Source organism: Homarus americanus, unplaced genomic scaffold (genome assembly GCF_018991925.1).
Source record: "Homarus americanus isolate GMGI-L3 unplaced genomic scaffold, GMGI_Hamer_2.0 scaffold45562, whole genome shotgun sequence".
Lineage (NCBI taxonomy): Eukaryota > Metazoa > Arthropoda > Malacostraca > Decapoda > Nephropidae > Homarus > Homarus americanus.
Genome location: NW_024744839.1, coordinates 5,426,617 through 5,439,851, shown reverse-complemented (window position 1 = coordinate 5,439,851; position 13,235 = coordinate 5,426,617). Strand labels below are relative to the sequence as shown.

General features: G+C 40.2%; 1 protein-coding gene across 1 annotated transcript in view; it reads right to left on the bottom strand.

The window, feature by feature from the left end:
- LOC121878102 overlaps positions 1-13,235 on the bottom strand; it is a 72,916-nt gene that overhangs the window by 13,411 nt on the left and 46,270 nt on the right. Inside the window, 11 exon segments of the mRNA XM_042384094.1 lie at positions 844-1,172; positions 1,175-1,392; positions 1,527-1,768; positions 2,184-2,239; positions 2,286-2,499; positions 2,606-2,633; positions 2,989-3,147; positions 5,203-5,354; positions 6,970-7,082; positions 7,085-7,148; positions 7,150-7,473. Coding sequence (XP_042240028.1) covers positions 844-1,172; positions 1,175-1,392; positions 1,527-1,768; positions 2,184-2,239; positions 2,286-2,499; positions 2,606-2,633; positions 2,989-3,147; positions 5,203-5,354; positions 6,970-7,082; positions 7,085-7,148; positions 7,150-7,473 — 1,899 coding nt within the window.

Below are 13,235 nucleotides of genomic sequence, written 5' to 3'. Positions count from 1 at the left end.
TTAGTCATAACTTCAAAAAAAGTGCTAGTGCTAAACAAAGTGCTTTCCATAAAAGGAAGCATAACAGCTATGGACTGGACATAAAATTAAGACGTTAGTCATCAGAAGAAAAGTGCTGAAGATGCGAGACACTACGGTTTTCAGAATCCCTAGCATAAATGATAAAAAATAAATCCTTTTGAGTGTTACAGTATCTTGTGGTCTCAATCAACCCTAACCGCTTTTTTTTTTTTTTTTTAAGTGGCACTTTTCCAGTCCCGATTAGCCTTGGACAATGAGGGCCCCCTGTGCAGTATAGGAAAGGATTGGGCGTAATAGGAACATTCCGTAATGCTCTAGGCTCTCAAAGTGAAGAGATCATCACTACTGTTCAAAATCATTTCAGAATGTATAGTCAGAGTTTAGTAGGTTACAAATATTAAGGCTTGCCAAACATAGGTGTTTTTAAGTCATAAGCTTGATTCAAATTTATGTCTAGCTTTTTAATTAGAAACCAATCCAAATTGATCCAGTTGTATGGGGTAGTGAAAGTCTCGGTGAAACTTTTGGGATATATGGATGGATATGTTAATTCTAAATGCTAAATTATGAATATATATACTGTATTTAATATGAAAAAATTTAGTAGGTATCACCGTCTTACCTCACAACTGCTTGAGCCTGCTGAAGCATGAGTGCCACTCCCAGAACTACCAACAGTTCCATTGTGGCTTGATCCTTCACTGGGTGTAGGTGTTGGTGTTGGTGATAAGTCAGGAGTGGGTGTTAGGTGTCCCATAGGCTCAATGGGGGTTGATGTCTTATTTACATCATGATCTGGGTCTGGGTGCAAGAATGAGGTTAAATCAGAAGGATCATCATACGGTGGTCACGACGTTCAGACCTCGAGGGAGTCGGTCGAGATAACAGACTGAGAAGAATGGCATTGGGTGCTGCCTCCTGGTGGTGATCATCAGCAAGCATAGGTTCAGGAAGGTTTGAAGGTGCTAATGTAATGTTTGGTGGTAGGTCATCCAGTGATACATTGGGTGGCCCACAGTTATCACCAACATCCACGGACAAAGGCTCCATTGGTGACATACCTGAAAAAGCAACAGCGCCTCCTCTAGATCGTGGAGTTTCTGAAACATCATTGTCACTGTCACTATCAATGGCACAGTTGTCATCACGCCAGGCTCAGGAGGTTCAGTGTAATGTAACTCAAACTCTACTGGAGTACCAACTCGTTCACCATCATTACCACTATTTTCATTTTCTACAGTTTTATCATCTCCAAATTCATCATCAGCACCATCACACTCAGGCTCAGTCTCCTTCTCTATCACTGTGCTGTCCATATCAGCAGCTCTCTCATTTATAGGTTTCAAAAATCCTCCACAGTAGTCCTTTCCTCTTCCTTATCAGTACTATTGTTCACAGCCTCATCCACATCAGTTTCACTGTCACTACTCAAAGGTGGATGCCTTTCAGTTTCTCGCACTCCATCCTCAACTATTGCACTGCTATCACTACTATCACAGCCTGACGAAGTCACTCCACTACTACTGCTCTCTGAAGGTGTTCGAGGTGGTTCGTCTAATCTTCTGGTATGTTTGGGGTCAACAATCTCTTCACTGCTCTTTGAAAGACCAATGGCAGAGTCTGGTGATGGTACACATATATCATCCCGCAGGCTCTTGTTAGAACTGCTCTCTTCACTTGGTTTAGACACCAACAATGAATCTTCCAAGACACGAGTGGGTACTCGGGTGTTCTCTGGCTTCACCTTCTGGTTTAAAATATAAACTTTTATCAAAAAAACAATCCTAAGACAAACAAAATCGTTATTCAATACTGTACTGTAAATAACCTTATCAACTAAGTTTAAGATGACTGTTATTGTAAACTTGGTTACATACAATATTGAGTTAACACATTTAGAGCTTAATTGTGTTTTCAATAATTCATCAGTTACCAGAACTTATAATGTACACTGAAACCTTTATCAAGAGCAAAAACACAATTTTAATCAGTGCTGAACATATTCATACTTAGTAACTGTAATAAATTTTGGCTCCCTTAAATAGACAAGTAGCTACATGTGGGTTCATATGAGTGAGCCTGTGTAAGTACTGTATATACATCAGCAGGTGTTTAAACATGTATACTTGTTTAGTGTTAATTAGAGAGAGCTTCATATTTACCTCATCCCGCTGACTCTCAGGAGTAGCATGAGGCTCTTCATCCTCCTCCTCAGAGTCTGAATCCCAATCATTACTAAGAGCAGTGGTACTTGGGACTATTACTGTTGCTGGAGACTTTTTTGCCATTACTGGACTTTTTAATGTCTTTCTTTGGGACAGCTCCGCTAGCAGCATTTGATTTAGGTGCTGCTGCTGCTTTTGCTTTTGCCTTTGCTGCCACTGCTGCTGCTCCTACCACTGCTGCTGCAGCAACCACACCTCGCTTTAAGTGACCCTCTGACTCCGGAAGTCCATCAAGATCAGACTCAGATGCCGTCTGAAAAAAAAAATTAATAATTAAATCAAAATAAATAAAAACATTTCCTTTGGAAATTAAATTAATGCTTATGTTTTATAAGTGCATTCTTATTAAGGTGACATGCACAAGAAATGTCTTCTAAAACATTCTTTCTAGAATTATACAACCAAATCAAGAAATCCTTTCTCTAAAAATAAAAACACTCTTTTTTTAATGAAAGAAGTATCTGTACAATTTTAGAGTAGGAATATGAATGCATAATGGTGAAGTTAAATACTGGTAACTGAGGTTAAGGAAAAATAAAACAAAGGGATATTTTTAAAAGTAGGAATAGTTTCCAAACCACAAATTGGACTACAGTGTATAAGTGGCCAAAGAAAAGAAACCATTACTGAAACAATGATGCTTCTTCTTTGGTAATAGTCCCATGGGGACTAAGGCTAACTATCTAGCAATCTAGGTAAATATTGTATATGAAATCTATTTATAGTTATGATTTTGTCTCACCTCAGATATTTTCTGGAGGACAGTGGTGTCTGTGAACCTGTAGAACCAACATCGCTAGAGGAGCCAGCTGAACCTGGGTGTAGGGCCATAGACAGCAGGAAGGAAAACTGCCTGTATGTCAGTGTTTTCACAACAACCATTAAGTCAGCTGGTGTGAACCTGCCAGTAAAGGAAAAGTAATTAGTCTTTACAACACTGCCTAATCATATTAAAAGATTTCTTACTTACCCAATAAATATTACTCGAACCTTCCCAATTGTTTTAGCTTAACTGCAACACCTTCACCCCCAGGAGATCCCCACTGATGGAGCAGCCATGAGAGTGCCTTTCATAATCATTAATAGTTTCATTAATCCACTTCTAATTTATTAGTAAATAGTATTTTTTAGTTTCTATACTGTCCTCTACTTGTAGACAATAAACCCCATTCTCCGTGACTTACTAATAAACATCATAAATATAATACAGTACTATACTATACAGTATTGCTGTGCAATAACAGCCAACCTGACCCACATGAACCCACATACACAAATTTGTACCTCTTCTATACTTAAAGTACAGTACAATAATATGTACTGTAGTCTGTCATTCGTCTATTTTGTCATCTGGCATGCATGAATATATGTGGTTCTATAAAATTAGACAGAAATGTACCCATTGTAATTTGAACGAATTGTAAATGGTTCACAATTTGTTCACTTCTTAAATTCTTCTCGCCACTTATTGGCTTTTGTCATTGCCATTTCTCTGTTTAGCACTGTTGGCAAGTACTGTACAGGCTCTTGAATGTAACTGAACAAGCATCAGTGATCAAATCAGTACTATAAGAATTTTATTTGTTGTCACAACATTCTGCGGCAGGTTATTCCAAGAGTTCGCAATTTACTTCAAAGAAGTAGCTGATAGTTTTCTGTACCGCAGTCTGTAGTCTTTAGGGGACAGCCATCATTTAACTCCATATACAGTACAGGGTATGTACATTTGACTCAGTAATGCCCTTGAGGTGCTATTGTATAAACTGCCCTTGCATTCTATAGTATAACAGTACTGGAGGCAATCTGTTCTAATCTCTTGACATGTGTGAGGTGTCTTATCAACATTGCCAGTTTGATGGACCTCCTCAGGAGGTTCCTAAATCAAGATAGAACTTTTAAGTACTGTATCTCAGAGGCCAAAGGGAATTGTATTTACTCAGTAAGGAACACTACACTTCTGCAAAGCTTTGAGAGACAGATCATTCAGAAATGCGAGGGATTTTCAAATACTCCTATAACTTGTTGGCAAGATTCACCTTCACAATGATCTGAGAACTTAAGTTGACAGTCAACATAATTGCCCTGATCTTTTCTCACATTTAGTTTTAGTTAATTAAGTGTCTTAATCAAGGTTGAGACACATGATATTCTTCCTACTACTGGTGTGACCAAGGTGCATCTTCACATTTCAAAATCTTGAATCTCTGTTTTCTTCTTTAACCACTCTTGAAGAAAGATCTTCTGTAATGTTTCACAGTCTGTTATATTTTAAATTTCTATTAATAGCTTATTGTTGTTTGCAAACATTTGTATCTTGTCATTTATGAGAACAAATTAACAACATTGATCCATTTTCCTCAGCACCACTTGTCATGGGTACACATGAGATTTTATGGCTTTATCATTACACACTGCTCGTGGTTGAAAAGAAACTCTTGTGTGCTAGGATATTTTTAATTCTGTTTAACCTTCAATTTATTTCTGATTTTCTTGAGTGTTTGGCAAAGGCAAGATATTTAATATCAATATTACTACTGTACTACCATGTTCAGGCTACTACATCCAGCATCTACAAAGGAAGCATCCAAGCATAAATCTGTTCTGGCATTCCTTCACAAGGGTGTTTTGTTGTACAGTAGATGGCCCATCATGGTATCACCTATAAAGCTTTCTAATACTTATACAGTACTGTACTGTAATAAAAAAGCTAAACTCATTGGCCTGAGTATTCATGCAATGGTGATCAACTTTTGAATGTGAGAATCACCTTTACTAATTTCCAGTCATTAGAGACCCTTTGCTCATCCATACTTCTGCAAATATTATTTTATGGTATTCAAAAAGCTTGAGATAAATGTACAGTATATATCTGGTGCCTACAAGAGAGAGCTCAGGCTCTCTGGCTAATACAGTACAGTACTACTAATAATAATATTAAAATTGCATTATTTCATACCCCTCTGTCTTCTCAGCCACCACCATGATGTCTTTGTCTGTGAGACTGTGGTGAACATCCTGAAAGAGGCTCTTGAGCAAGTTGTAACGGGTCTGCTTATCAGGTAGTCCAACCAGGTATACGCCACGAAATCTGCTCAGTAGCTCATGATCCTGCAAAAAAAAACCTAGAATACTTGTCATCACTTCTCAATCTGAAGGGATACTTTTCACCTGATATACTGTAGTTCAAAATTACTGCACAAACCTTCATACCTTTTAAAAAAAAAAATTCTAAGACATCCATATGTTTCATGCCTAATAATATTAATTACTATATACCTGTTTTAAATAAATTGGTAAGTCGGGTTTTGTGTTACTTTCTTGCATCCCACCCTCGAATCCTGCAGATGCCAATGCAGTAAGTTAAATAAATTAAAATTAGGCGAATTACAGACATGGCACAACTAATATAATTAATAAATTAAGAACAGCTATCAAAATAATGTAAATTTAGTAATATTTAGATCTTGACTGTTGCTAGTTTGGCATATAATTTTGGTCTTATTTTGCTCAACATTTGATGCTTAATGCAATGGAAATACAGTGCTTTTTTCAACTTCCAAGTTGAGAATCACAAAGTAAAAAAAAAATTATGTTAAAACAACCATTTTTCATTGAAAAACAACAAATCCTAACCTAACCTAAGTCACGTGTTGTCATGCAGTGAAGTCATAGGTTGGTTGGTGGGTGGGGAGAATGATCGAGAGTTCAGAGGGGCTGGGATGATACCATCTTCAGTTGATAACTCCCTGCTGACAAAAACTTCTCAACTCAAAAGTTTAAAAAACATTTTTTAGTATTTAAAAAAATATATAAACTCTATTGCATCAAGCATCAAAATATTGGGCAAATAGAGACCAAAACTGACCGCCAAACTAGCAACAGTCAAGGCCTTAATAATAGCCGTTAATTTTAATACTATAACTAAATTATTAGTTATCCAAAGAAATGCAAGTTTCATATACAAGACATCTTAACAGCTACCAAATGAGAATTCTGGTCAGGGGAACACAATTGCTGCAGTCTGATCAAAACTGTACTTATTTACTGTCACCAGTCACTGGGGTTGTATGATTCAGCCACCTTTGATTTTAAATTTGTTATGTGCTGTTTATTACCATATAGATTTGTCACAAACATTTTGAAAAAAATTATACTGTACAGTGCGTATGTTAACTACAGTGAATTTACCTATTCAAATTAATTACAATACAGTGCAATAGTACTGTTGATTCCAATGCAAATTGTTGAGGATGCCCTATGATGATTTCATCCAGAGCCTGGGGCTTGAAAGCATTTTTACATAAAACTATGCCGATTTTTCATCCATTTATGTAAATTACTAAAAGTAATACGTACACTCTAGGCTGAGAAAAAATTACTGGACTTAAACTTAAAGCTTTTCTTTTCAATAATAAATAGTCAAAGGGGCTGAAGTGTGTGCCAATGTTCCAGGTAAGGGACAACAGGGATGCACCACAAACAGTATTATAGGGACATCTGCTTCAATAAAATTTATACAAATAAACAGGAAAAGCAATCAGTCTAGTTTGAACATATAAGGTAGTAAATCACTATACAATCCTGTACAGTATAGTACAATAATTGATAAATAATATTCCAGTACAGTATTCCATGAGAAAAAAAATCAAACATAAACTTGTTTTATACTGGTCAAACTATTTAAATGTGTCAACACTTGAAGAGACCAAAGGTCCATCCATACCTTATAAAGGAGCCAAGGAGTGCTGGTGGCAGCCACAACAATGATACCATTATTATCTGGGTATGGCGAGTCCTCCTCATCAAATACATCTTCATCCTCATCAGGTGGGGCTGACGTGGCTTGGCCAATGTAGAATTTCGGCTGGAGGCACGACTCCCGATGGACCCACCCTACCCCTCCAGCACTATTGCTGACTGTGCTGTCAGTTGGATTTTTGGTGGATTTGGGGTCAATTATTTTTAGTTTACGAGGTCCTAGTTGCGTGAAGAGTTCGTCACGAATATTTTGAATTAACGTTGAACAGGCGGGATCGTCATCATGGTTAGAGAAGATGGCATCAACATCATCCATGAAGACTAGGGATGGGTAATTGTCTCTGGCTTGCTCAAACAGCTTCCTGACTGCTGGGGCTCCCCGGACTTGGTTGGTATGGACGCCATAGAGGGGCATTTCACAAACATTGCTCATCTGCTTCACCAGATAGGTCTTCCCAGCTCCTGGAGGCTGCAACATAAAAAGAAATGTATTTACTTTAAGTAAACAAATGACAAAATATGACATTCAATTACACTACAGTATAAAGGAAAGTTCAATGTTGTAATGATTCAGATAAGTAGATTTTTTTTTTTATCTCAGGAAGTAGCAAACCTGCCTTGCCAGCTATGAAGACACTTACAAGTCCCAATATATAATGCCCAGACCCCACTATGTATAAGTTGCCTGATGGCAACAGGGGGGCACTATGCCATAAGGCAATCACAGCTACTCACGCAAGTGTGGGAAATGGCCATAGAAGAGTGATGATGATGATAACCACTGCATATATATATATATATATATATATATATATATATATATATATATATATATATATATATATATATATATATATATATATATATATATATATATATTTTTTTATATATATATAATTGACTTGACAATTTCGATGAATGAATGTGGTCACCAGGAACCACCCACTAGGCACCGGGGCCAGTTGGCCCTACCCACGATTTCACCACTCTACCATTACCACCAAAACACCCTGCTGCCAGAATCTATAGTATAACTGGCAATCGCCTTCATTATCGTTTGCATCAATGTTCCATGTGAGACTGGCACACAAAGAATTATTTCTTCTGCAAGGAGAATTGTGAATGGAAACTTGATAAAGAAATTGAATAATAGGACGCACTCGCCAGTTATTGTCGGTTGGCGACTGTACGTAGCAGCTCAGCCCACCACCACCCACTCATGAGGTGAAACAATGAAATCCGGGAAAAAAAAAACAACAAACAGCACTCCTGCATTTTTCTGAAGTCGTGTAACTCACCGCAACCACCATCTGTCACCACAATAGGACCACTCACAAATGTAGTTAAAGTTCCGGAACCTTTAAACTTGCCCAAGCATTACTCTCGACTCCTGCCTTCTGCTGTTCCACTAGAGTGCGTTATACAAAAACATTTCTTCTTTGTATGCGAGTCGGCGATAGAGCGTATCTGGGTGCAGATATAAATGCTTGGGTATGCGTGTGCATGCCAGTATTCATGTATGGATGAGTTCATGTTTCTTGGAATGGACTTCTGATATTTAGGCAGAAAAATACTGATACAGAGTCGATAATAATAACAATATTGACATGGCTGAGGCAGTTGAGAGCCTGAGCTCTCTTAATGGCACCTGATATAAATATACTGTACATTCATCTCAAGGAACTATTATGTAACATTAGTATAATCTGGAATAGTACACGTAACATGGTGTTAGTAAGAACATATCAGAATGTTACCATGTTTATCACTTCGTTATTTATTCATTTTTTTACATATATATTTTAAATACACATATTTCACAATGGAGTTGTCATACAGTAATATGATAGATCAGCATATATATATATATATATATATATATATATATATATATATATATATATATATATATATATATATATATATATATATATATATATATATATATATATATATATATATATATATATATATATATATATATATATATATATATATATATATATATATATATATATATATATATATATATATATATATATATATATATATATATATATATTACGGGATTAGCCCAAGGATAAAATACTGATCTCAGTTCTTGTATAAATATATAAACAAAATGAAAACAAATGAGTGACTAATGTTATACAGTATGTATGTTGTGTAGGCAATATTAAGAGAAACAACTGAGACCCTGCAATTGTGTGCAAATGAGGTAAAAGGTCAGATCAGCAACCTGAGACTTGGTCACAATTTTTGTGATGCCATATGGCAACAGTCTTCCATTAGAAAACACATTATGCTTCCAATATCTTCCCAGAAGGTAGTATCGCCAGGTTTGATAGCTGCCTACTACCTACTATGGTAATTTCTACCTATCTATATGACAATTAAGGTTATAATGGTTTTGGTGGTACAATAAAAGTAGGAATATAAAGTAGGTATTACAAAAATTTTAATACTTAGATAATAGATATTTTTTAAGAGATGATTTAAAGAAGGAAAGGAGCGCAGTCTTTGCTGGAATGGGTGGAGGTAAGTTGTTCCCCACACCTTCACACCAAGATATTTTATGGAGGTCTGGGACTGAGAGGAGCGCATGGGGGTGGTCTTAGTAGCTCTGGGTGTCTTAAGTTGTATATCTGATTATTCCGGAACTGTGAGGTGTTAATATCCTCGAATTTTGAAATTTTCAATTTAGAAAAATGTTCATTAGTGATCAGACTTTTTTTCAAGGTCATTGTCCTCACAACTTTCTTCTGTGCAGTAATCAGGGATTGTGTTTTTGTAGAGCCAGAGCCCCCCCCCCCCATAGTGTGTGACAGTGTATCAAGTGTTTGTAAACAGGATCATAATTGATTTCTTTCATTACTGCAACAATAATCCCAGGGAATTTAGGTCCCCATATTTTGGACACATTAGGCACCAGACATTCAACTATTTTCCACGTGTACAATATGATATATCTGTAGGAGTAAAATTGACTGGTATACCGGATCTGGCTGCTTTATGAGTAACACTTCCTTCGGCATACTTTATAACAGGACTATAGCTTAAGAGACGTGTGATGATGGCAGTGACGATATATGAGAATAACACAACTTGGTGACTGAACAAGGAGGAGTTCTTGAAGGAGGTAGTGGTGGTAAAGGTGTCCCTCGCAGAGAATACGTAAGCATTGTAAGAGGTCCACAACACCTCGAGAGCCACGAGCAACAACTTCACTCACACAACTTATTACACCGGTGCAAACTTTTGTCCATAAGAATTGAACATTAAAGTTTCAATGGAACAATATTATGAGGCAACCTTTAAACCAGCTTTGTGATAGATACATCTAAGAGTATCTCAGACAAACAGCCTGGCATTCCCCGCCAAACCTACACATCCCCAAAACAGGAACACTCTGCCGCCTCCATATTACAGTGGCGCTTTTCCAGGGGACAACTGAGCAGCGAAGCCAATCTTTGGGTGTAAGCCAGGGTGTAGCTGCCACTCCGAGACCCATTAATTTCCGTAGTCCGGGAGACATTCCTTTGTGGTGTGAGGGAAGCAGGAATGTTGACAGTTAGTGGAGAGTGATTGTGGTAAATGTGTGACCAACGTGAGGGTCAGGGGAGCAGTTGACCAGCCAAGCAAGAGTGGTAACAACCTCACAAAGCAACGTGTGTCACCCATCACTTTAGTAACCTTCCATTGTTGCCTCTAAAGCCTGGCTAAAGTGACGGCGTCGTGTAGTACTTCGTGTAGGTATTAGGGTAAGATGCGGTGTGTGTGTGAATTTTGGTGTGTAAGTATTATGTGCGTGGGGAGGTTGTAGGTGTGTGAGTAAATGGGACGTATGAATAGTAGGTGTGGGGTGGGAGGAGAGAGAAAGAGGGAAAGGGCAGGGGAGGAGGCGTGTGAGTGAGATGAACGGTCAGTTTTAGCACAACCAATCCTTCCGTCATGGCCCCTACATACAAGTCGTAAGTCCGCTTTCTACCAGTGCCAAGAACCACTACAACAGGGGACACAAGCGCGCGCGCACACACACACGTACAAATTCTGATGTAGAGTACAAGTAGTGCGCTTGTAGTTCCCACCAGTCGGGGTATCGTTTAGGTGATTCCATAACCTAAATACAAACAAAAATGTATCTAAAACTATATAAATTGATTAACATGTGGCACCGGGCCGCCCGTAAACCTTTGCCGGGAAGAATGTCTGAGAGACACACCTGTCTCACCTACCTCCACTGAATTAAGCCTCACAATGACCAGAAACAACTGTACTGCACAACAAAAGTCCTCCACCAGTATCCGCCAGACAACTATTTTTTTTTCTTTTTAAATTCTAGAACAATTCCCATTTGCTTCACTGTCCTACATCTAAATTTTGATTAAGTTTGATGAAATAATAGTCCGAAGTTTCTGAGTAATGACTGGCAGGCGAAAACTGAGAGGGGGACACTAGAGACGACGGACAACAATTGAACAGTCTCCTCTCATGGACCAGGAACAAAGAACAACTTCGCATCGCCAATAACAAACTCACAAGCTGACACGAAAATTGGTGTACACGCAAAAAAAAAATAAATAGCAGAACAGTATGTAGGTCATGCCCTCCACTCCACGTCGAGTGGGAAGCAAGTGCCTACAATGACGTGCCCGGAGGGTCAGACGATGCCCACTGTGAGGAGGGGGAGAAGAGAGTGACGTGAGCAAGATGAAAAGAGGAAGACAAAGAGAAGGAGGCGAAAAGAAAGAAGTAGTGAGTGGGTGGAAAATAAGTAAGGGGAGAAGGGAGTGAAAGTGATGGAGGTGGAAAAGAAGGATAATAATAGGATAAGATGTGGGTGGAAGCGGAGAAGCAGATGGAATGGAAAACAAATGAGCGAAGACGGAAAAGATGTAATTTATATAAACAATGAAAAGAGAGTGTGGAGAGAAGGGAGCAAGGGTGGGAATGAGGGAGCGAGGGTTAGGAATGAGGGAGCGAGGGTTGGAATGAGGAGGAGGGTTGGGAATGAGGAGCGAGGGTTGGGAATGAGGGAGCGAGGGTTGGGAATGAGGGAGCGAGGGTTGGGAATGAGGGAGCAGGGTTGGGAATGAGGAGCGAGGGTTGGGAATGAGGGGAGGAGGGTTGGGAATGAGGGGAGCGAGGGTTGGGAAATGAGGGAGCGAGGGTTGGGAATGAGGGAGCGAGGGTTGGGAATGGGGGAGCGAGGGTTGGGAATGTGGACAGGGTTGGGAATGAGGGGAGCGAGGGTTGGGAATGGAGCGAGGGTTGGGAACAAGTGAGCGAAGGTTGGGAATGCGGAGCGAGGGCTTGAGGGAGCGAGGGAGGTTGGGGAATGAGGGAGCGAGGGTTGTGGAATGAGGAGCGAGGGTTGGGAATGAGGGAGCGAGGGTGGGGAATGAGGAGCGAGGGTTGGGAATGAGGGAGCGAGTTGGGAATGAGGAGCGAGGGTTGGGAATGAGGGAGCGAGGGTTGGGAATGAGGAGCGAGGGTTGGGAATGAGGAGCGAGGGTTGGGAATGAGGGAGCGAGGGTTGGGAATGCGGAGCGAGGGTTAGGAATGTGGAGCGAGGGGTTGGGAATGCGGGAGCGAGGGGCTGGGAATGCGGAGCGAGGGTTGGGAATGCGGGAGCGAGGGTTGGGAATGCGGAGCGAGGGTTGGGAATGCGGGAGCGAGGGTTGGGAAGGGAGGTGTGGAAGGCGAGGGTTGGGGAATGAGGGAGCGAGGGTTGGGAATGAGGAGCGAGGTTGGGAAATGAGGGAGCGAGGGTTGGGAATGAGGGAGGAGGGTTGGGAATGAGGGAGCGAGGGTTGGGAATGAGGGAGCGAGGGTTGGGAATGAGGGAGCGGGAGGGTTGGGAATGAGGGAGCGAGGGTTGGGAATGAGGGAGCGAGGGTTGGAAATGAGGAGCGAGGGTTGGGAATGAGGAGTTTAAGGAATGAGGAGCGAGGGTTAGGAATGAGGAGCGAGGGTTGGGAATGAGAGGGAGCGAGGGTTGGGAATGAGGGAGCGAGGGTAGGGAATGAGGGAGTGAGGGTTGGGATGAGGGAGCGAGGGTTGGGAATGAGGGAGCGAGGGTTGGGAATGAGGAGCGAGGGTTGGAATGAGGGAGCGAGGGTTGGGAATGAGGGAGCGAGGGTTGGGAATGAGGGAGCGAGGGTAAGGAATGAGGGAGCGAGGGTAAGGAATGAGGGAGCGAGGGTTGGGAATGAGGGAGCGAGGGTGGAT